General features: G+C 37.5%; 1 protein-coding gene across 1 annotated transcript in view; it reads right to left on the reverse strand.

Moving 5' to 3' along the window:
- Positions 1–704: 704 nt before the first annotated feature.
- Positions 705–25,908, reverse strand: part of LOC142336619 (tyrosine-protein phosphatase non-receptor type 3-like) — a 30,012-nt gene continuing 4,808 nt past the window's right edge. The window contains exons 3-8 of the mRNA XM_075385528.1: positions 22,648–22,738; positions 22,094–22,344; positions 20,205–20,336; positions 14,902–15,156; positions 2,294–2,373; positions 705–882 (exon numbers count right to left, since the gene is read on the reverse strand). Coding sequence (XP_075241643.1) covers positions 801–882; positions 2,294–2,373; positions 14,902–15,156; positions 20,205–20,336; positions 22,094–22,344; positions 22,648–22,738 — 891 coding nt within the window. The 3' untranslated portion in view covers positions 705–800. The remainder of the gene's footprint in view (positions 883–2,293; positions 2,374–14,901; positions 15,157–20,204; positions 20,337–22,093; positions 22,345–22,647; positions 22,739–25,908) is intronic.

Below are 25,908 nucleotides of genomic sequence, written 5' to 3' on the forward strand. Positions count from 1 at the left end.
TTTGGGCGGAAATCACAACTAGCTTTGAAGATGGATTAGTACCGCTTTACAAAAATGAACACCAAACAGTAATTTTAATTAACCAAAACATGTTCACATTCATAATTGTGGAATATGGAGACAAATTTTGTCACAATTTTCTACAGTCTTCAATTTGGGTTCTAGCAAAGAACAAAATGTTGAAAATAGGGACTTGAGTTGCTGAATTTTTTTTCATCTGACAACTGTTGTAGTTTTTAGTTGTTATCCGAGTTTTTTGAGGAGAAACATATTGTTTCTGGCACACAATTTTGTCCTTGCCATATTTCATCCAAGCCTCTCGAAAGCTGGCGCATTTGCTTCGCAAAACTGTTCACAATTTGCTTCTATATAGTGTATGGACGTCGTTATCACCAACAATAACAAATACATGAGTTGAAATTGTTAGCCTTCTTGAAGAGGTCCATCAAGTGACGGGAACGCGTACCACCTTGTTTATCATATTATAGGCTATAAAAATGAGGAAAAACAACAAACGAGCTATAGGATTTTGAAAAGTTATGTCATTTACCTAAATTGAGTTACGCAAGTTGAGTCTTTTACTATTAACCATTATTTTAGTTTTAAATAATTATTAATCATTATTTAAAAGTTTCAGAACTCGATGATTTCAAAAATAAAGATAATAATTTAAAACTGATTTGAAGAACTTTTAGATCTGAATTTTTCAATCGTTAACAATAAATTGCTAGAAGTTAATGTAAACTAATGAAGTTTCGCCTGTGTTTTTGGATATCCTTCAGATGCTCTTCCCTTTTTTGCTAGTCAGTGTTGTTTCCCTGTTCAATTTTTGAGTGATTGCAGAAGCTCGAGTGCACAGACAGCCACAAACTCATAATGTGTCTAAAATAATTTTCCTTTTCACTGATCCGATTTTTCAAAAATGCCAGTTTTAATTTAAACTTTGAAATCGGTACGGCTAACCAGCATACTTAATTATCAAAAATTCCGGCCGTTCCATTATAGCCCCCAGCTTAGTGGCCATATAAACCTATAGCCTCACCCATTAACCTAAATATACCACCGGGGGCTATAATGGGAAAGATCTGAGTTTCCGGAATTTTTAATATACGAATTTAGTTTGTTCTTGTCAGGCTTCGACCAAGTTTGATTTTGAAATTATCAGACTAAAGTGAACTCTTTTTTCAAGGACAAAAGCAAGACTGCACCGGATTCGCAATCGAGAACTGAGATCTCTAGGTTTAAAGATATATGGGTTATTTGTATGTTGGCATAGAAACGTTTGAGCCAGAATTATATGTTTGAAGATAGCGATCGAGTTTTAGGCACAAAATTGAAGAAAAATATAACGCAAAAAAAATTGTAATCGCAACTGTAGAGTATGATTTACACATGGAGTTCGGTATGTGCAAAAAAGTGCTATCCTTTTAGTTATTCCCTTAGGTGCCTTCGTATTCTATTTCTAGAACCTCCAACCCTAGTGTAACTCGACCGGCTACCTGAGAACCCGTAATGATACTCCAGATTTATTAACCTTGCACAAAAATCTCCAAAGCAAAAACCACTCAGTGCATGACCACAAAAATTTCATAGCTGCAGAGAACAATCGTCCGTCAAAAGACAATTAGTTTCAGAGAACTGGTACTCTGCAGCTGATTTGCGCATACTAACTACAGGGCAGACATTTGATTAAAGTCAAGTAGTACACTGATCTCAACTTCATTTACTTTATCAGATCAACTATCTTGGCAATGACAAAAGGTACCCTGCAATTTTTGTTTTTCGCGGAATCTTCACTGGAATCGTTTTTTGTTTACTTAAATCGATCTCCAATATTTTAGGGAAAGATTTCAATTGTCTTCATTTTTTGCCCAGAAAAAGCTACGCCGTCAACGTTAAAAATCACCTGAACATTTTCCGAAGTTATTGTGTTCCATTTCTGTTCTGCTTTGGATCTTGGTTTTGGGAACATAACTCAAAATCCCGGCAATATTTTTTACCAAAAAGTTTTGCAATAATCTTGTACTTCTTAAAAATCGGCAAGTTTTTATGTACTTATGTATTGTATTGTATCAACTATGGCTGTATGCAGGATCGGTTGCAAAAAATGTACCGAGACCGCGGAAGGCGTAATGATTATTATGTGTATTAAATTATTATTATTATTAACTTAATAAGCACAGAAATTGTCATTAGACAAGTGATTAGATCAATCACTAGCATTATTTTTGTCAGCGTCAGAATAGTTGAAACTAATTCCTACGATTAGTAAATTTATCCCACTAAAACTTACCCTAGAGCCGGACATACCTGTTCATGCAGCATATTGGGTCTCCATTCTCTCATCTGCCGAACAATTCTTTCCAGCTGGAACTAAAATGGTTTCAAGTTTGGACTTTATAAAATTCAAAAACTGCTTTGATCGGCGCGAAAATGGCATTCAAGAAAAAGTTCAGAAGATTTTGCGACAATTTGGGTAACATTGTTTTTAATGAACTTTGATTATTGCAGTGATAAGCTAAGCCAATTCATTACTACTTGAAATTAAAACTTGACAAATTTGGCCTCTGGTGAGCAAATGTATTTTGTTAGAGCACAAATATTTTGGTGGCAAATAAAATGGTAGTGCGCTTCTAAATTAACAACACGAAATTACCTTTATTATGGCTCTTTTTTTGTTCATGATTGGGTCTATAGTTTTATCGCCTAATTTTTGTCCTTTTATTAAATAACGTTCAGACAAAAGGGATGTTCTAGGAGAACCAGGCATATAATTTTGCATAAGCGTGCTAGCATGTCGGTGTTTTCTTCCCATTTAGTTCCGTTTCATGTGATTTTTTCGACAAGCCTTTCAATACGACATCTGACTTTGGATATCTATTGTGTAATTTTGATGCATTGGCTTATTGTTCCAATCATTCGGTGGTCAGAAACTTTTCTCTACCGTGGTTTCTTTTGTTAAGTCAAATTTGTCTGAAAAAAATTTGGGAAGAGATACAAAAAGGTAACATTGAAAAGCCCGTAAAAAATTGAATTGTTTTACTACAATTAATCTCAATTTTTCCATTATGTCGAGAATAAAATGAGGCTAAACATTTTCTAATGTTTTATTTAGCTTGAGTTTCTTTATCCGAACGCTTAATTTTACTCCAACTTTTTCCAGCTTTTTTAGAATGCAAAGAATTTTTTTGCATTGAGACACTGGCTTTTTCTTACAATTTAGTCAAATTGGATTGATAAACATCAATGAAATTTAAGTGGTGATTCTAATTGAGCCAAGTTGTAAAAAAGCAGAAAAAAATATTTAAAATTGAGGCTTGAAGTCTCACTTGAAACTAATTGTGTCTAAACTAATTGCATTTTTCCGTTAAATATTCTGATTTCTGTTTTGGACTGTCACTTTGTCTGTATGTTCTCTCTTTTTTAAAAAAAAACAACTTACAGAATTTTTGATTTTTATCGTTTCGTTTGGTTATTTTATTGTCGAATTAAGTGGTCTCATGAACAAAAGTTTTGTCTATCTCAGTGATAAGGCGGAAAATGATTTTTTTTTCAAAACAGCCAGGTGATTGCTCGCTGTTATAATGGCTTTTTGTCCATGCGGTTTTTATAAAAGCTCATTCAATATTCAAACCTTGACTATATTTTTTGATCTTCTTGCAGTCTTGTGGTGTTAGTAGTTAAATAGATTTAAGCGAGAGATTATTAGCCAATCAGAATTGAGTATTTAAATGCATATAAAACGTTCTAAAATGCATAGAAAGTTCGGAAAAAGTTCGTATAACCTAATTTTAAGTAAATATAACCACGATATGTACGGATTATGGTGGTTTTCGGCTTAATATTTTTAGGTTCTTCAGACGATTGTTGATCGATTATGAACTGATTCTGACGTCAATGACATCAGACAAAAAACCTGTAAAAAGAGCATCGAAAAAACCTTGCCGCCTAAACGCTCACTGGTTGCTATGTACGTTACAATCTTAATACGTTGCTATCATCGATGAGTTATAGACTGACTATAATACGTTGTCTTATATGTTGCTTTAAAAATTGAATGTCGCAATTGAAGCTATACGAAAGAGTGGTTTTATCACCTTTATTTTGGTGCCGCAACCCGGGTATACGAACACCCATTTCCATAGTCTAATTTTAGCCTAATTGTTGTGATGAAATTATAAAATAGAGACTGAGATGTCGACGCTCGAGGAGCGTAGCCGGTGGGACGAAGTGTTCACACAGTACGATGTGCACAGACAGAACTTTATCACAATTGACACGTTTAAACGACTGTTGCACGAAGGAGGTCTCAGGGAAGAACTCACTCAGGAGAGACTGAAACACCTGCTAGAATTTGCAGACAGGATGGATACCTCACTAGGCAGGAGTTCCTTGATTTCTGTCATTAATGCTGTCAAGTCAGACCAAAGATGAGGTGAACAATGCGGCTATGGAAAGACTGCTTGAGCATGGATTGACTCCTACAGAAATTTGCAAGATATCAGAGCCTGATCTGGGAAATTGATCATTCCTGTTGGTTTTTGGCGTACAAAGGCGAAGCACATCAATGGCGAAGGCGGCCAAAAAAAAACTGTAAGAACAGAACAATTATTTTGTGGCAGTAAATTAAAGTAAATATTGGTTTAGACGGCAAGATACCAACCCGTTTTTTTTCGATAATTCAGGGGTAATAATATCAAGCAATTACTGTGAAAAATATTCGTAACCGGTAACCATTAACCTCACTAATATAATTTTTGAGACGCAAAAACATCGATTTTGAAAATTTTTGGTCGAATTTTTGAAAACTTGTAAAAAAGATCAAGTCGGTTCGTATATCAAAAAATTACCTCTGATATAGAGAAAACCGAGAAAACATTATGCTAAATTGTTCAATTTTGAAAAATTTTGGTCAATTTTGATACAATTCTGAAAACTTTAGAAAATCAATACCGAATATTGATAAAGCGTATATCCAAGCTTAAAACCGTCCATTTTACTGGATTACCGTTCCGTAATCAAGAATTTGCAAAAAAAATTGACCAAAATTTGAAAAAATTGGACAAATGCATGAAATTTTGACAAATTTGTCAAAAAAAAATTCCAGCAAGAAGGTTCGTTAATTGAGTGAAACTTATTACACAGAAAAAGTTGTGAAAATTTTCACAACCTCCGGCCTACAAAAACTATCGAATTCCCATAATTTTTCTCTTCGCTCGTTTATATACCGTTTTTCGACCGCGTTCTTTTCGTTCTTTATCTTTCCAATTCTCCGTGTTCCGTTTTTTTCTCAATAACGTCGCTCTCCCAAAACTTTGCTTTTTGTTTTATTCGCTACTTTTCCGATTTTCGATGTAGTATGTCATATGTGATGAAGTATGTTGTTGTTTTTGCTGTAGTATGTCGAGTATGCTAGTATGCTGGTTTGTTGTTTAGGTCTTATAGCTTTCTAGGGTGTGACTTAAGTTTATTCTCGAGTTACGGCTGGATTGTCCTTTGACTTTTCAACTTTACTAATTTACTAGCCTTCCTGCTGTAGTATATTAATTTTTGCTGCTCTATGTTTGAGTGTAACTATATGATTGTTAGTTGGTTTGGTTTTTGCCTTCTGGGGTGTGACTTAAGTTTATTCTGGAGTTACGGCTAGATTGTTTCTTAACTTTTTCCAGCTTTCATAGACTACAGAAGCACTGCGTATTACTTAACTTTTGCTGTAGTTCGTTTAATATTGCTGGTATGTTGATCGGTTGTTTAGTTTTGAATATTGCTATGGTGTGACTTAAGTTTATTCTAGAGTTACGGCTAGTAAATTTTTTGCTCTTTTCTTCCATTTAGTATACTACTTCTTTGCCGTAAATTAGTTCGTTATTTGTATATATTAAGCCCCATAATGACTTGTGCTAGTTTGTCTCTTGCAGTAGCATCTCTCCTCCTTCCTAGGGTGTGACTTAATTTTGTTCTGGAGTTACGGCTAGTTTGTTTGGTTGAGTTTGTTGCTGCGGTCTGCTAGCATAGTGGTTCCCGACCTCCCCGCTCGCTGCGTAATCGTTTCCCACCCGTTCCGATCCGCCTTTCTGTTTCGTTGCGCGCTACACGCTCAACGCCTCGTTCCGTCAGTCTCGTCTCGTTTCTTCGTGCGTCGTTCGTTCAGCGTTTCCGTCCCGTCCGTTGCGTCGCCCGTTTACTACCCGCGTTTTTGCCAGTTCCGTTCCGTTCCCTGTTGCGTTGCGCGCCGTTCGCCCGTCCTTCCCGCCCCGTCCGCTTCGTTTCCCGTTTCGTCGTGCTTCGCCCACCCAGTCCTCTTTCCCCGTTTGCCTGTGTTCCTGTTTAGTCTCACGTTGCTTTCAAGCACGTTAGACGCACTCTATAATTTCTTACTCACTTCCGCCGAGTAATTCATTACTCAGTAACTTCTATTCTGCTCTTCGACGTCTTCATTATCAAGTCGTCGTCATTTGGGTTCGGTATAACCCGCATTCCACGTGTTTGGTTGAAAGTTACGCTACATTTATAAACTAGCCATTTCAATATCATGGCCGAACAGCAGGATAAATTGAAAAAGCTCTTTAATGCAAGATCTAATTTGGAATCTGAAATACGTAACATCCATAAGGACATCACAGATGCCATAGATCGTCAAGACAGGAGGGTTAAGGTTGAACGCTTGGTTTCTAAGTTGAAGGATGTTTTCAGTAAACTGGTGGAGAAGAATGAAGAACTATTTGACCTGGCCAGCAAAGCGGAAAACCCAGATTCAATTTACCCTGTCCTTGAGCAATGGTTGGATGATAAAACCAAGAACAATGATAAATTCTTGCTTGCGGCTAGAAGCTATATTGACTCAGTTGCTGACCGAGACACCGTATGTGAGGGCGTTAATCCTCAAGGCCAATCTAAGAGAAGTTCACGCCGAACAACATCATCAATGTCTAGCCAGCGTAAACATGAATTTCTCATGGCAAAACTAAAACGCGAAGAGGCCGAGAAACAAGAACAAGCTGCCATGCGCCTCGCTAAACAAAAACACGAAAATGCCATGAGAAAAAAGGAGCTTGAAGTACAAATGGAACAGATGGCACTTCAAGAATTGGAGGAAGACCACCGCCAGCGTGTTGCAGCAGCTAAATTAGATGAGGCTGATTTAATGGATAATCATTCATTGTTTAGTCACCACTCAAGTGAACTGAATTTGTTTAAAGATAGGGGATCAGATAGAAGTCAGGGACTTGTTCAGGATTGGGTAAATTTGTTTCCAGCAGGTAATTCAAGTGAGTTAAACTTTTCTCGTCCTGGTTCAGCAACCGCCGACCCTCCTGTTAAAGATACTTCCCCTAGTAATCCTCCAGAAAACCCAAGTAATGTTGCCGATAACTTACATCATCTTGAAATGCTTTCTCAGTACACACGGCCAGGAGTTGCAATTTCTGTTGCCCAGCAGGAAGCTTTGTATCGGGAATATCTCCAGGCTCAACTGCAGCAATCACTCATTGATCAAAGGGCACATAGTCCCTCAGGCAGTGGTGAAGGTAACCAAGTACCAGTCGACGTACAAAATGTCGCACTCCCACCACCTCAACCACCTATGCAACCTCCCCGGCCACCGACACCCGTTATGGCACCAACGAACTCCATTTTTATACCTGATTTTTCAACAAACCCACAAGTAAATCAGTTCTTGGGTCCGAAAAGCTCCAGTGTGCCTTGCCAATTACATATGTCAATGCCTCATGTTCAACAACAACAGAATCTAACTCGAAGTAACATTCCACACCGAACACAAGTCCCTATTGCCCATTCCCCGCATAAGGTCCCTCCACTTCTAAACCCACTCGTGAACCCACCTCCTGTATTCCCGCCTCAACCATTATATAATCCTCAGTCTCCCATGGTTCCGTCGCCCATTCCAGCGAGCGCAACAGCATACTTACCCGTCCCCAACATTCCACAACAAAACAATGTCCATTCACCTCAAACCCGCCTGGTACCATGCCCTACCGCACCCAAACTTCCCCTGAACCGTAACCCCGATTTAAATTTGTGGCGTTTTCCTCAGAATACTCCCCCAAATTTGAACGAGGCTTAAAATAATGCAACCGTCTTCAACAACGTTCAACCGAACCTACCCCCAAGAACTGCTGACCCCACCGTCATCCATCCCATCTTGCAATTGAATGCACAACAAAATCCTAATGGCAACCACGCAGCAACCTGTAGCATCCCTGTTAACCCCTTTAGTACAACTACTAACATAGCGCCACCTTTTGTCACGCCGGTTATACAGCCCACATATGGGCATACTGCCCCGATACCATTGTGTTGGGGTGGTCCACCGCATCCCACGCCTCCAGCGCCAGCATCTGAAAATGCAAGCTTGATTAAGGCATTCACTGACGCCTTATCTAGCAAGAGGAATGACCCACTACACGAATGGAAGTTGTCACAATACAGTGGGGATCCTCTACAGTGGCACGAATGGTATGGTCAGTTTAAAAGCGCAATTGACTCTCAGTCCTTAACTGATGATGTAAAATTGACATACCTTAAGACCCTCGTTACAGGTAAAGCTAAAACAGCTATAGCTGAGTTCGCCTACTGCGGCGCAATGTACAAAGACGCACTGAGGACCTTAGAACGTAAATTTGGCCAGCCACAGGCGGTCGTAAGTGCACATTTGTGCACATTTGGACAAACTCAACAGCTTTCCACCATTGAAGATGCACAATAGCGATAACATCATTAACTACTCGGGGTGCATTTCAAGTCTTGTCGGAGTATTTAAATCGCTGTCATACGATTCGGATTTAAAGAGTGCTGCGCTTCTCAACACTGCCGTACAGAAGCTACCACCCAACATGAAGGAGTCATGGTCACTCTTCACGGTCAAAAAGTATTGGGTGAAACCTACTCTTCTTGATTTCAACGATTGGTTAAAAGAGAAGGCCGAAGCGCACGATTTAATGAAGAATACCGCATTTAAAGCAAGGACTGAGGATACCATCAACTCAGTAACAAGATCAAAAGTTGCTTCGAAAGCATTCGCTGCAAATACACAACACAAGAGTAACCTTAAGCCGCCACAGAGATCTCCGTTAACATCAATCTCTATTTGCATTGTTTGCAAAGGCAGCCACCGGTTGTGGGAATGCCGTGTCTTTAAGGAAAAGACCCCCACGCAGAGAGCCAAGGTCGTGGCTGAGGCAAAGCTCTGTTTCTCTTGTTTGCGTGATAAACACATGTTTAGGCAATGCCCAAGTCCCCGTAAGTGTAGGAAAGATGGTTGCAACAGCTCTTATAACACCTTACTTCATGGAGCTGAAAGGGTTTTTCCAGCTAAACCATCAACAAACAACAACATCGATACTTCGAAGTCGAACGCAGGTACAAGTAGGCCATCTACTGGTCAACAGCAACCAAGCAAAACAATCACTTTGTCTTCCGTGACGGATGTCAAAGGCCTCCTACAGGTCACGGAACTGAAACTTACTAACTCTTCTGGTACCAATACTACGGCGTTGGTTTTATGCGATACCGCTTGCAGTAACTCTTGGGTGTCCGATAGTCTCGCAGCTAGACTCGGTTTGCAGGGTACCGCATTAAAACTGACCGTCAAGGGTATAAACACGGAAGAACTCATAGAGACAAAGGTGGTTCAATTGACTGTGACACCTCATAAAGACCAAGACTTCGAAGCATTTACTGTGCGTCCCTACGTGAGGGAAACATTAAACGTAGGTTCTGACATCATTGACATCAAGTCCATGCAAGAAACTTACCCACATTTGGCAGTTCTAGATCCAGTAAAATATAGCTATGGAGAAATTGAGATGATACTTGGACAGGATGTCTACCATGCCATCCGCCCGTTGGAGTATTTTTCAGCCGACGAAAAGTGCTCACCGTTCGCTGTCCGCTTGCCCATAGGTTGGGTTTTAAGTGGCCCACTCCCGTCAATTTCAAGTTTAGTCTCGGTGTGTTTCAAATCCAATATTGAACAGGATTTTGAATTAGCTTGTCAGGTTAAATCTTGGTATGATATGGAATCGTACGGCGCGTTCAAGCAAGTTGACCCACGATCCGCAGCGGATGCTCGCGCGCAGGAAATACTTGAAACAACAACTTTCCATAACGGCCAAAGATACGATGTTGGTATGTTATGGGCTGATGACAACATCCAACTCCCGAATAACTACTTTTCGTCACTGGTACAGCTCAAGTCTCTCGAAAAGTGGCTCTCGAGAAATACATCTTTGAAAGAAACTTATGCTGATACCATCCGTGAAGACTTGGAAAAAGGTTACTTGATTACAGTCCCTGATGCTCACAAGGTAGAGCAGCGGTCGGATAGAGAGTGGTACCTACCACATCATCCCGTAAGCAATCCGAACAAACCGGGAAAAGTGCGTAGGGTATTAAATGGTGCAGCAAAATTCCACGGTACTTCTTTGAATAAATCTTTGCTCACTGGCCCCGACCTGCTCCAAAACCTAATCCATGTACTACTTAGGTTCCGTTAACATCAATTTGCCGTGTCCGCAGATATCGAGGGTATGTTCCTCCAAGTGGGTGTCCCTGATTGGGACCAGCCATCACTGCGTTTTTTCTGGCGGGAGGACCCCACAACAAATGTTGTAGTGTATCAATACACGCGCCATATATTCGGGGCTAAAGACTCGCCCACATGCGCTAACTATGCATTGCAGCGCACGGCCCGAGACAATGTTAATCAGTACCCGGAAGCAACCAAAGCCGTCCTAGAAAACTTCTACATGGACGATTACTTGGATTCGGTGGAGTCACCTGAGAGGGCTCTCAAAAGATCGAAGGAGTTGGTACACCTTCTCCATCTAGGTGGGTTCAAGCTTACTAAGTTTGTAAGCAATGTACCAAATCTGGCTGATCGAATTGATGGGTCAACTCAGTCTACCGAACCAAAAGTAATTGCCTCATCTAAGGAGGATTCTTCGCACGTGCTTGGGTTGAAATGGGATCACAACAATGATACTCTAGTTGTGAGTCGGGGTACCTCAAGTACAGTAACTGAGTCTTTAACACAACGCTTGGTGTTGAGCCTAGTGTCTAAGGTATTTGATCCCATCGGCCTAGTGGCACCATTTACTGTTGGTGCCCGATTGTTACTAAAGGACATCTGGCGTGTCAGCGGGCAGCATTGGGATGAAGAATTACCAAAGGACACTGTTGAAAGGTTCCTCGAATGGAGTGTGGAACTACCCAAGCTTGCCGAAATCACTATACCGAGAAGCTACTTTTCGGGAAACTTTAAACACCTGGAACTACACATGTTTGGCGATAGTTCCCAAGAGGTCTTCAGCGCTGTCGCATTTTTCCGAGCTCAAGTGAACACTTCTAGTGGGCCAAAAACAGAGCTTGCATTTGTCCTGGGTAAAGCACGCGTAGCACCTATGAAGGTGATGACACTTCCAAAGTTAGAGCTGCAAGCTGTTTTACTGGCCGCTCGGTTGAAACAAGACATCTGTCGAGCCTTTACCGTGCATGTCAACAAAGTTTATATGTGGACCGACAGCACTACTGTCTTGCAATGGCTCAACTCCAAAAGCAAGCAGCCAATATTTGTTGCAAACCGCGTATGCGAGATTTTAGAACACACTAGCGTTGACGAATGGAACTACGTTGCCTCCAGCGATAATCCAGCAGATGCCGGTACTCGTGGTATGTCCGCTGAGGTTTTGCAATCAAGTAGCTGGGTGAGGGGTCCGGGTTTCTTAAGAACCAAGGAATTCCCGTTCGAACCAAGCATCGAAGTAGTTAAAAACATCAAACTTGGTATAGTAACTAAGGAAACTGACGAAACCAATGCATCATTGGCCGCATCCGTAACCAAGTCAACTAAGGAACCGCCCCCGCAACTAATTCCCTTCGATAAGTACAGTTCTTATCAGAAGTTGCTTCGAGTAACAGCATACATACTCCGGCTGTTACCCTCACATGAATGCTACCGCAATATCGATGGTAGAATAATAGATCCCACTGAGCTTGACGAAGCCGAGCGTCATCTTCAGTATCTTGTTCAAGGAGAATCTTTTACTTCCGAACGAAAAGATCTCTTCGAAAACAAATTCGTTAAACGGAGTAGCCGTATTGCACCGTTTTCACCCTTCATCGGACCAAATGGTCTAATTCGTTCGGCTGGCCGCATCAAACGGTTGGTCGAAGTCGATTTTGATGTAAAACATCCTATCGTTCTCGACGCGCGCCATTCCTTCGTAAATTTGTTCCTTAGGCACTACCACGTTAAACATCATCATCAAGGTATTGATTACCTGCGAGCAAAAGTACAAGAACGTTATACCATCCTCAAATTACGTTCCTCACTACGTTCCATTAAATCTAACTGCCTGACGTGCAGGATGTTCCGCGCTGCCACTATTCAACCCATCATGGCTGATCTGCCAGTAGAAAGACTCGCATACAAGTCTCCTCCCTTTACGAATGCCGGGGTCGACTACTTCGGCCCGTTTTACGTTACTGTACGTAGGACTACCGAGAAGAGGTCGGGTTTCCTCTTCACATGCTTAACTACTCGTGCCGTTCATGTTGAAATTGTTCCGTCCATGGACGCCAGTTCGTGTGTAATGGGAGTGGAGCGTTTTGTCTCCCGTCGAGGTACACCTGCCATTATTTGGTCCGACAATGGCACTAACTTTGTTGGCGCGGAGAAAGAACTACGCGAGAGCATCGAAAAGTGGAATACTTTCAATATTGCACTGGAACTTGCCCATAAAGGCATTATGTGGAGGTTCAACCCGCCCAGTGCGCCACACCAAGGTGGCATCTGGGAGAGGCTGGTACGTAGTTTTAAGAGATTACTTTACACAATCCTTGGAACACGTCGCCTCACAGATGAGGTTTTAAGTACCACTTTTTGTCTGGTCGAACATGCACTTAATTCGCGTCCCTTAACGCCCGTAAGCGCCGACCCGGCCGACCTAGGCGCATTAACACCTAATCACTTTCTCCTCGGTAACCAAGCACGTAGTCTCCCTTCCATCATTGGCGTAGATGAGTTTGATCACCGTAAACGTTACGCCCGCGCGCAGTCCTACGCTAAAGCTATTTGGTCTCGTTGGATCAAAGAATACGTACCGGCGCTGAACCGACGTTCCAAGTGGCAGACGCCTGCCGACCATCACCTTAAGACCGGTGATTTGGTTTAGGTAGTTGAAGAAACCAACCCGATGGGTTACTACCCCACTGCTCGGATCACTGAACTCCGTTACGGTTCAGACAGCGTCGCACGCTCCGCCGTATTGCGCACGTCCTCTGGATTGCTCGTTCGCCCGCTTGTAAAATTAGTACCCATTCTCCCAGCATCTTCTTCTGGGCCGGAGGATTTTAGTAACTAAATAGATTTAAGCGAGAGATTATTAGCCAATCAGAATTGAGTATTTAAATGCATATAAAACGTTCTAAAATGCATAGAAAGTTCGGAAAAAGTTCGTATAAACTAATTTTAAGTAAATATAACCACGATATGTACGGATTATGGTGGTTTTCGGCTTAATATTTTTAGGTTCTTCAGACGATTGTTGATCGATTATGAACTGATTCTGACGTCAATGACATCAGACAAAAAACCTGTAAAAAGAGCATCGAAAAAACCTTGTCGCCTAAACGCTCACTGGTTGCTATGTACGTTACAATCTTAATACGTTGCTATCATCGATGAGTTATAGACTGACTATAATACGTTGTCTTATATGTTGCTTTAAAAATTGAATGTCGCAATTGAAGCTATACGAAAGAGTGGTTTTATCACCTTTATGTGGTTTCTTCTCAGTAATGATAGGGTTGGTTTTCTATGGATTAGGAAGGGAACTAGATTACTTAAAGATTTCAACTTTTTTATTGTCATTTTATTTTCATTTGATTTATTCTCGCAAATAGTGCTCATGAGTTTTGCTGATTTTTTAAGTTGTCTTGCCACTTAGTCTCTTAAATGTTAGTTAGCATCAACCGTCTGATAAACATCAACAAAATTGATTCTTGGCATTACCTTCCAGCCATGTATTCTCTAAGTTTAACTGTATAAGCTTCAACAAAAACATCATTTGATTTCTGAGTTTCTTCCGTATGTTTCTTTGTTGTGCTGTATCTTAATCTGACAGGTCTAAGGGGGCCATTTAGCGAGGCATATAATCAGTTTTGGTAGTTTCAGCTCATAGCTAATGCCTTTTTATAATTCGAAAACATCTTTTTTTGAACAATTGTAGTGCATTTTGAATCATGCCTTCTTTTGTTTTTACTTTTTGTCATTTATCCTATTTCCTTTTCAGTAATGGATGGGATATATTTCCTACCCTTGATTGATTTGATTTATTTCGATCTTTTTTAAATTACTTTTGAGTTTAATTGTCTTTGACGCTGCTTTTTTTGAAAAAAAAAACCACGGTGATAAGAAAGAAGAGCCGGATGACAAAACAAAAACAAAAGCAAGAGAACTAAACATAGCTATGCTCAGGGTACAGCTTTGCGTTTGTAAAAAAAGAATTACACACTTCAATAGTAACGTTCTGAAGTTATTTTTAAAGTTTTCATTTTTGCGGTTCAATTTTTTATTTTTTTTGCGATACTTACAATTCGAAGTTATTTATCCATCTTTTTTGTAATGTTGTTTTCTTTAAAAACCAAGGAAAGCAAAGCATTTAAGACCGTACTAGTGAATTTACTATAATGTTTTTTTTTCTGTTCCCACTTGAAATTATAACTCATTGTCCATTCTTCTTCTTCCATCATATGAAAAAAGGCTATTTAATAGGTTGGAACACTTCAAGTGCAAAGCACAGCCGATTTTCTGCTTTATGCCAATTGGACATGATTGAGTTGTATATACATTCAAATTATTTGCAATCAATAATTTCTCACCTCTTTTCCTTTTTCTATGCTTTTGACAACTTGAACAAGGGCAATGAAGACACCTGTTCGCCCTATCGCATCTTCGCACGTCACCAAAAAAGGACTTGTGTCCTGGTTGTTAATCAATACGTAATTACAAAAACGAATAAACTCGTGGGTTGATGAACTCGTAGGCTCTAAGTCAACCGAATCACGTGAGGCGATAGCTGAGTCGAATTTCCAGTCGGAGTAAAAAAGAAGTGTTAGGTTACGAGAAGATCCAATCTAAAACATAGCTGCCGATCAGTCCAGAATGGTCCACTGAAAAGCTTTAAAATGGAATCCTGACTTTCCCAACTTCCAAATGATAAGTTTTTCTGTTGACTGCTTGAGTGAAAAGTGAGGATGACGTTTTCTATTTATTTTTAAAAAGGAAATTGTTGCAAAAATCTAGCACTGAGAGTCATTGTTTAATGCTTTGCAATAATGTCGAAATAGAGAACACATATTTCGATAATCGTCAATCTATGAGCATTTTTTAGTCAAATTTATTCGCAAGTTAGATTTTTAGTCAATTCCAAAAAACATTTGAAAATTAAATATATAACAGACACTTATTATTTAATTTTGTTTTTGAGTCTCAAAAACTATTATGCGCGTCAGCTTGCGTGCTATTTTCTAAAATTTTCATAGGATTCAATAGAAACAAATTGAAACTTTTAGATCTGTCGCTTCTAAATGTGGCCCATTCAGTTGCTTTTTTGATTTAAGTTTCTGCAAAACATGGCCCAGGCCACAAAGCTTAACCAACCCATGAGATCGATATCTTACACAACTGCCAGAAAACGAAGAAAATGGATGCCTAATAAATTGAAACTTTTTTCCGACCCACTTGTTGTTCAGTCAATTTTGGCCGATCGATATTTTCATCGTAGAAGAGTTAAGACCGCTATCATTAGAAAGCCCATCATCCGTAGAACGTGGAATTAGAACATTTTTTCATTATCGTTTTACTTGGAGTTTTAAATTTTGTGAATAGTAGACGAAATTCCGTTGGAAAAAGTTGTTAGGTTTGTTAAAAAAAACGTGATAATTTTCACCTTTAAGGATAGAGAAGGCTTGCCGATTGGTTCTATCCGAGTCGTTTGGTTGATATTTTTTCTAGTTTTTTTTTTCAATTTGGACTTTTTAATCAAAAATGGCGCCAATCACGCATTTTTCTATCACAATTAGTGTAACAAAGCCAGAAATATACAGCTAACATCTGCTGTCACAATCTTTGAAAACTCAAAATCAGCTAGTTGTACTTTTGCTTCCTATAGTATTCCTCTGGAATTAAAATTTTGCAAAAATTTTTGGAAAGTTAACTCAAAAAATATTTAAAATGGTCAAATATTTCCGGTTTATTGAAATATTTCTTCCTCTAATTAATTTTTTTGCAAACATGTGCAGTATTTTATTCTTTTGTTAGACAGTAAACTCAGGGCTAGGTTAAGACACATCATATAGATTCTTACAATCAATAAATATTCGCATTATATTTGGGCGCGGCCTTTTCTTAAAATTTTTCGCATTTTTGTTTTTTACGTTAATTTCTGACTATAATGAATTTAAATCAAGTTTCAGTTAATGACACAACCTCTTAACAACAAAGGAGGCCAAATAATTGTACATTTTGTTTTCAGAGAAAACATAATTTTTTTAATGGCTTTGACAATCTGTTTTTGCAGGTTAAATTTTTTTTTGTTTTGCCTTCAATTGCATTCTGCATTCTTTTTGCAGCCTCATGACTTCGTTATAGAGTTCGTTATGAGCTAAAGAAGAATCTAAACTTTGCTCTCAGTTTTAATCCAATGTCTATAATATATATATTTTAGAGAAACCATCAGTGAAATCTTGAAGTTTGACAACTTTTTATGATATTCAAGTCCACTTGTTGATAGGTCCCAATATAGGCAGGGCAAAAGCTATTAGAAGTGGAGTAAATGAAAATGTTCATATTGAGTTTTACTCTTTATAGTGGTTTTATGTTTAACTAATAGTTTTTCTCTTTCAAACTACAAAAGCTTTGGGATTTTCGCAATTTTGCCCATATCTGAGGTTGTTATTTCCTCCGTGTTTGAAATATCCTATTGACGAAACATTAATTGGCAATGAAAGAATGCGCAGAGAACATTTTTAAAGACTTCAGTGAACAGGCTATACTTTCAACGGCTGCGAAACCGTTCTATCGACTTGTTTCAGATTTTTTTGCCTCTAATTGTCGTTTTTTGTTATCGTACGGCATGTAGTTGACAATCGAAAATCTGAACTGCTTCTACGGAAATTTAAGATTCTTTTTAGTGATCTCATTTTGGTGCTAGTTTTTATATGTTTTTTATAGAAAATATTTCTGTGCTCGCCGTTTTTTTTTTCGTCAATAAGTCACCTAGTCTCGTTAACGACAGACCTGACCAACTTTCTGTTGCTCCAAAAACTTTTTATGCTGCTATTTATGTTCCGACAAATGTCTCCCGAGATTAAGAAAGCGTTTTTGTAACAATTTTGAGAGTTGTTGTTACTTGTCAATATTTGAGGCTTGTCAATCAATTGTTGTCTTTCTCGCAAAGAATCGTTATTGAAGGCGCACTAAGCAGAAACTAAAACCTGTGTTTTTCAATTTATAGATTTCATTGGTTATCAATGTGTTTTGATGCGATCTCACTAAAAGAAGAACAACTGGCCTTTTGAGCAGCTGCAAGTTAATCATTTTTTCTGCTAAGTTAAAAAACTCATAGTTTGTTTGAATTTTTGAGAAATTCATTTCAATATTCAGTTGATTTCTGTGCCTCATAATTTTTGTACTTTAAATGTTAATTTGTTAAATCTCTGTAACAACAGGTGAGGTGACATCCTCATTCTAGTGAACAAGGTATATTTATTTTATTGGTTTTATAATCAACTAAAGGTTTCTAGGCTTTGGACTGTGCGCGTTTTCGTAAGAGAATTGCAATTTTCGGATTTATTCCCAATGCTGTCTTTTTCCCTTGCCAGTTTTAAAAAATATTGCATTGGTCCAACTGACGTTGCGAAACGCGATATAGGATATATTCAACGTTTTCCTTGAATAGCTTATGGTTTTAACGGTTGCAACACTGCTTTCTTGTTAAATTTATTTATTTTTTTTCGTTTTTGCCTTTCTTTTGTTAGTCGCCTGACAAATTATGGATAATGACAGGTCTCAATTGCTTCCTAAAGGTATAAATTAACTTTTTTATTGAGCTCAGTTGAAAGCCATTGGATTTAACTAATTTGTATTTGGTTGTTTTCAATATTAGAAGTGTATATTTGAACTTTGTCCTTTTTGCTCGTTCACGAGTCTCATATTATATCTAATGAAATAATAATTATTTTGTTTAGTTCAGGATCTTTCTGCTTCCATTTTTATATTGTTTTTTTGTTTCTTTTCTAAACAATGGACATCGAGTTTTGATCGTAACTTTCAGTTGCATTTATTTGATTTTTTATTTTTGTCTTGTCCAGTCATCTCAATAATGACAAGTCTCATCGGCCCCTAACCCAACATTGTTTTTTCACTTAGTTGTTTGCTTAATGATGTGTGAATTTTTGAAAATTTTCGATCTCTTCATCTCGCAGACAATTAAATCAAAACGTGAATGAGCGGCGTCCGAACATTATGTGCGAACGCACATTAACCAGCCTCCTTTTGTTATTAGAAATAAAATTCGAGCAATTCAATTTTGTAGTTAAAAAGCTAATCTACCTGCAACTTTAGCTGATTATTATCAATTTGGTATTTGTAATTTTGCTAACGTGGTCCACTTTTGACTGTTCTTTTTCTTTTTGTTGACCTCTATAAATTTTTTTTTACAACATTTTGTTTAATCAAACTTTTATTATCCACTGCAGTCGCTTGCTTTATTTCAATTGCACGAATATTGCAGTTTTTGGACAAAACTAGAGGGAGTTTAAATTAAAAAATTTCTTTTATAGGCAATTTCTCAGATCAGGTGTGCAGATTCTCCGGTTCTGACAAACAAAATAGAGTTGCTTTTACCAGTCATCGTTTTTTTAATCGCATTTGTTTTCTCAGATCTCATAATTCATAAAATCGAACATGATAAAGCATAATCTCGAAGAATTTTAACAGGAACTTGAAACACATATTTCTTGGATCACTCGTGTTAATATCTTGGCAAAATGTTATCACAGGAAAAACCAGAACAATTTCCTGTCAGAATTTGAAAATTTATGTTAGAGGACAAGGTGGGTAAGTAGCTTTTTGTGGCCTCATTCCGCTGTATTTCCGTTAATTATTATATGGAATGCAAAAAATGCTGCCATCGGGCACCAGGGGCGCGCAAGTTAAACTTTATGTGTGTTTGCTATTGGTATCATTTGGTTTCAAATCGATTTCATCTTTTCTTTTTAAAGAATGTGATAATAACCGGCCCGCATATATTTATTCTTTTTTATTTTTCACTTTTTTCTGCGTTGACTACATGTTGTGTACTGTGTTTTTCTTTGTTGACTATATTTATTACAAAAGTTTAATCAGAATTGAAAATTGGAAAGAGGTTCTTTCAATTAAAAAATACAATTGTTTTTTTTTCTTGTTTGTAGCGTGACGGTATGAAACATTAGTTTTTTCATCAATTTTTTTTTGATCTTTACGTATTCGATGCGACTTCGATGTTCAAAAATTTAGCGTTTAAATCTTTTTCGTGCGACCTCAGTGCGGTTTTTTCTCAGTGTCAGTCCTCTATAAGGTGGTTTCTATGTACATTGCGAGCTTGCATTCACTTACATGTTTTATTGTACTGCATCAATTGCCAGTTAATAAACCAACACCAGCTGAACTGTCTAACTTAAATCTTTCAAAATTGTGCTAAAACTTATTTTATGGTTCTGTTTAAATTATGAATTTTCTCTATCTTACCCTATCATGTTTCATCTTTCTTGATTATCTTTTCAATATCTTGTTGGCTGATATTTCAAATTCGTACATATCTTGAGGTTTTATCCACTAAGCCATATGAAGATCTTGTTAAGAGTTGTTGCATTTTAGTGTTCCTTACGAAGATGAGTGAAAATTTGGACTCTTGTAAGATCTTCTTCCAAGATAGGTTCCAGATTTCGACTAGGTCTTGCAAGAGTAAAATTTACGTGAAAACTCTTCAACCCTCATGAACACTCAAACCCTTATAAAGACAATTGGGACTCATAAATACTTTTCCAACAGACCTGTACACTCACATTTTGAGTCAGTTTTTCCCCTAGTTGATGGATAATAGGAGCCATGTTTAATTAAGTTTTAAACTTGAAATAGTTACCAGAAAAGAGTGAAGTTGTAGCTTGAAGACATGAAAGCTTTTCAATTGATGAGAGCAGGTCGTCTGCACTTTGTGTTCTCCATATTTCACACATTCGCCAGTTTCATTAGGCCAAAACAGCACTTGGGTTTTCTAAAGTAAACAGGTTTGTGGGTCAACCAGGCTAAGCCTACCGCTGTAATAACCGCTCAAAAATATAAGAATTGAGTCGAATATCATAAGTTTTTAGAGGAAATGCGATGAATTGAGGTGAAATTTATGACAATTTTAACCACCACGCTAGTCACCACAAACAAGAAAAAAAGACGAGTTCTTTTAAAAGGTATAGTGGAATTGTTCTCGAGCATAGTCATCGTGGTTGGTTGCTTCCACTTTTTAAATCTCGTGTGTGGAAAAGTCAATAGAAAAAAGCATAGATTTACGGAATGAACGCTGAAGAAAAACTACCTATTGAACAAGAAGAGTACAACAGCAAAATGAGTAGAAATTAGAAAAATATTATCCAACATTTTTCTTGCAGACATCCTGTTTGCATTCACCAAAAGTTGCAATTGCATTGAAATAACGAATTAGTAGCGGGCAAATCCGATTTAGATTAAGCAGCAGAGCAGGCTTCGTTTTGTTGCTAACTAATATAAGAAGATAAACATCTAGCTATCAACAGACAATATTAGGCCCCTAATCTGCCTTCACAAAAGACTATGCCAACAACGCGAATTGTTTAGGTTTAAATACTGGTTCAATAAATCAGTAAATCGTTTCAGTAGTCTCAAATGTAATAAAAGTTGAAAATAATTCAAAGTGAATACCTTCTGAATCTGTTTAATGGAAACCATATGCAGTGTTCCCTTTACATTAGAATCCATCATTTTTCTAGATGTTTCAATTTTAAAATTTTTTTCAAAATTTTTTTTGGTTGTTTTTACACTTTTCCATACCTCGGAAGAAAATCTTGGAAAATCCTCTCAAAACTTTAAATATCAATGTGATTTGAAAGTGGTTTGAGACCCGCGCATGAATCCAGTAGTAATCGGACAAAATTCATCAAATAATTGTTACCAAACTTGAGAGGGTGGCGTACTTGTGGACTAAATGTCTACTGGCAGTAGGCACAACAAATTTTGACGCCAATTATTAGCGTTCTCATGTTTTCGTCACTCAATGGGTGAGGGCATCAAACTAAAAACCAATTGACTATGGTGCTTGCGCGAGCAACTTAAAAGGGGCTCAATTTGAAAAGATCATCGACCGAAAAACAACAAAACAACAGTATGTATCCAGAAGAAAGCCCTGTAGCTTCGGTAATTCCTCCAATCAAAGGGTTTTTTGTTCTGAGCTGACCTAAGTGGGGAGAACAAAAGCAAACTGTAATAGAAGCCACATCGTGTTGTAAAGAAAGGAAACGGAATGCTGATATTAGATTAATTAAACTGCTAAATTGTTTTGTTGATGACTGAAATCATGAAAACCAAGTTAATTTTCAATTCAGTTAATTATTTGTTCGATTATACTATTTAGAACTTTTCCGTAAAACTTCCGATCATACTATTTAAAGTTTTTCTTTCGACAAATTTTTTGCCTGCAAATTTTTTGCAGGAACGTGCAATTTTTAATCATAATGAACGATTCATGTATGATTTGAATTTATTGAGAAAGAGGACCAAAGTAGACTCTTATTATATAGTTGTTTAAATAGTATCTCGCTGCGAGATTCAGTTCTGTTGAGATAATCTTGCAATATGACCATACCAGCTCGAATGCGTTCGGAATGTGATGCAAGTGTAAAACTATCGAACTATCAAAGTCATATAATCACTTCTATTTATCATTAGTTATGTTGAATCAGTGAAACTCAACAACTGCTCGAGCAATCGAAAAAAAAATCTTACGTTTTCACTTTCACTTGGGTTAGACATAACAACAATGGTTTTCACCCGTTGTTGCCAAGCCATAGTCCAGAAGTTAGCCGTAGTGTCTTCAAGGGGATTTTGTGCAGCTATGAACCAGGATTTATTATCAATTGTGCTCTGGTTATCTTGTATAGCGTCTTCTAGATTCTGATTGGTCAATGCTAGTCTGATGTGACTGGCATTTATGTAATCGTTCATTTCGTTTTGAAGAACAACGCGTGTTGAATCATCTAAAGAAGAGAATTGCGATAATTAACTTTTCCAGTAATATTTTGTTCTATCCCTTCATTTTTAGTATGCCCCTCGCCCGTCTCTCTAAATCCCCCTCGTCCCTCTATATCCCCCATCCTTTAGGGACGGCCCAAAAATCGATTTCCCCTCCCTTTGTTAGGGTCAAAAAGAGCGTTCAGTTTTAGTTAAACGCATGATTGTTAAAGCGTCCACAACCGTTACTCGCTCTAGCATATAAGTGTCAGATAATGTGGGGAAGACCTTTTTAAAAATTTTCAAGTAATAATATTTTGTAAGCTTACAGGGAAGTATATCCGAATATCTGTTGCGTGATGAATTGTTCCCTAGAGCTCCAATGCTCTGGGTTTCTACATTGTTGCACTGAGGGATGTCCTGAAAAAAAACGTTAACAGTTTTCAGACCTTCTATGTAAGGATGACGTAAAAATTTTGTTCTAATTGAAGATGACGAAATTGCTATCCGACCACACTTATGGTGTTCAGTTACAGCATTAACTATTAATTCAGAGGAAAAAGCGGTAACATTGCAAAGCGGGAAATGATCTCTGGTGTGGTTCCTGATATATCAAATGATGAAACATTCTTGCAATCAAGTCATCAAATCACATTCTTTCTCAATCAAAGATAATGAGAAATTGTGCACTTCTTTGCAGATGCATCAATTTTTTAGAAAAAAACAAGTATTCGTATTGATTGGTGATAAATGGGAACAGAGAAGAGCCACCTGTAAAACTTTTTTTGCATAATAAAGGTTGAAATTTTACCTTAATTGTTGGAGACTTCTAGATCTCAACAAGGAAATTTCTTTATGAAATTTAATATTCAAGACCCTACGAGTGTCATCTGATAAGGCGCACTCATCACAAGTGTCATGTTTTCAATTGTAGATTTTGGAAACTATATACATGTTATATAAAATACTACAAATCTTTCAATGTCATTGGGTTTTCCAAAATTCGTCTGAGTTACTTTAGAGCTCCAATGAGCATTTGAGTTTCATAAGTGCAGACACCAAAGAAGAATTGAAAGAATAAAAGAAAACAATGATTATGCAATTAACTTAAGGACATGGAAAGATATAGACGTAATTAGGAGCGCATACCGGTGCCAAAATTTGGGTTAAATTTACTCCCATTTGTAACCAGATCTCACTCACTTTTCTTATCCTAATACATTTTACGTGTGAAAAGTACTTACAAACTTTGTGGATGAAAAGGCTCTGCCCTATATATAAATTCAGGTCAATGAAAGTTTTAAGTGGAATGCACTTTCCGCCGCAAACTACTTTTTTGCGGAAGCGCATTCCGCAATATTGCGTAATTAAATTTCAACTAATTGAAATATAATCCCTGATTTTAGTAATAAATGATGATAAAAGTGCTTTAATTGTATCTTCCTGTGCGCTGCGCGCACACCGCTTCACTTCGATATTGATTCATCTCAAAAAAGAATAAAATTTTGCGAAGCACCCTTGCCGCCTAACGTAACAACTAATCATATATATGGAAGTTTCTTCCATATTAGGTCAATTAATTGCCTTGTGAATATATTCCAAACCAATTTGCTCAATATATGTTGATGTTCTCCGAAACCAAATTTTAAAACACGATTTTCATACGAGTTTCACGCGATCTCTATACGATTTCCACACAATTTTTATAATACAATTCTTTGTAGTGTTAGCTTTTGTTCAGAGAAAATAGATTATCACTCAAGTCACTTCTTTTCAAATAAACAACCTTTATTATAAAAGTTGTTGCCAGCCGTTAAATTGAGGTGGCTATTTGTTTGTTACTAGCATTTAATTGACAGTGAAATATTTAAATTGATTTCTGGCAACCAAAGCAAAAAAATGTATTACAAATAGTCCACCATGGTTATGTTGCCTTCTATGAAAAAACATATTTCTTTGGTCGATTCTGCACGGCGATTGAATAAAAAATGAGAGGCGCAGATTCTAAGCCTTGATTGCCTGTAGAAGTTTTTGGTAGAGCTCTTCAAAAATTCACTGAGCTTTGAAAAACTAACTGTGATAGGTGTAGCAATACCTTGTTTTTTCGAAGTATCTTGGGCTAAGAAACTGAATTTTGAACTATTCAAAGTTTTAGTTTTAAAACTTACAACTAATTGACAAGGTGGAAATTTATTTTCACGGCAGAATTCGGAATTCTACTAAAAAACTTGGGAGTGCTTTTTGTAACCAAGGGGTGGCAAAAGTTTTTAATCACTGCCAAAAGTATTATGGAGCGAACTGGTTCCAAGAAACAAGTTACAATTTTGCTTGTACTTTCCACAGAGAGCAAAAAAAGCTTCTTGTCTGGCCTTTTTAAGGATTTAATTAGAAACACATTTATTAGTCAATGCCAATCAGAAACAAATTATCCGATGATTTAGGAGGTTTTCCTGAACTATCATACCGAAAGACTTGCACATTATAAATTGAGACTTATAAATCTACAGTTCTCAATTTTAATCACAGTTTCGGTCACTCAATTTTGGCCGGTCAACGAAGAGAGTTGTGAGTGGTATCATTAGAAAACCCTTCCAGCGTAGTAAATACTACTGAAAAGGTTCTTTCGAATTTCGCTTTTTGTGTTCAAATTTTCCGTATTTTTGTTCAAATTTTCCATATTTTTCAAATTTGTCTGCCAAGTTTGCACGATAGCATTGTTGGTATTTTCTCCTTGCAAAAAAAGTGTGTTGTTGAACTGTGTGACCCAATTTCTTGACTAAAATTTCTGCTAAAAATTTCAAAATACAACCTTTCTTTATCAAAATTGGCACTAAATAAGGTTCTCTTACACTTTGTTTACATTTGCCGGATTAAAGAGACCAAAAATGCAAACACAATCTTCGTTAACTCCAGTGAGGGCTAATTGTAATTGCGCCTTCTTTGAGAGTGTTCCTGAATTAGTTTTTTTCGGTGTTTTTGATAAATTGACTCGATAGCTATCCAAAATGCATTAATCAGTTGTGATATAATGACATATTGGACAAATTATACATACTCAAACATTTGGCACAAATACCTGTTCCTAAGGAACGAGCAATATCAAGACTAATTGGTCTAATTGTTGTTTTTTCCAGTCCGAAAACACTATTCGGATTGTCATCAGCTGCGTCGCTGTCTTTTTAAGAAATTTTTTGCAAATTTCACTTTTTTATGAAATTAACAGAACAAAAAATTTCATATCAAAATCTATTAATAACAAGATTATTTGGCGTCCTATGATCGTTTTGACTTTTAATAGTACTTGCTTTCAAAACAAAAATTAAGTTATTGAGCGTTGCCACATATTTCTCCTTTTGGTCAGCTTGTATCTAAAAGTCATCAGAGTCAGGTGGCAGCGTCTTTATAACGGATTAAGAGTTAATATTTTTGCGGTTTTTTGTTTAACTAACAGTTTTTCGGCTCTGATACTACAAGTTGTCACAAAAAACATTTGATTTGTGGACGGACAATTTTCCATCAATTAGGTTTTTCTTGTCTTCTTTAATTTTTGACAAACCAAATATCATTTTATTTGCGTTTAATAAGGTGAA

The sequence above is a fragment of the Convolutriloba macropyga genome, chromosome 3 (genome assembly GCF_964194025.1).
Source record: "Convolutriloba macropyga chromosome 3, txConMacr16.3, whole genome shotgun sequence".
Taxonomy (NCBI): Eukaryota; Metazoa; Xenacoelomorpha; order Acoela; family Convolutidae; genus Convolutriloba; species Convolutriloba macropyga.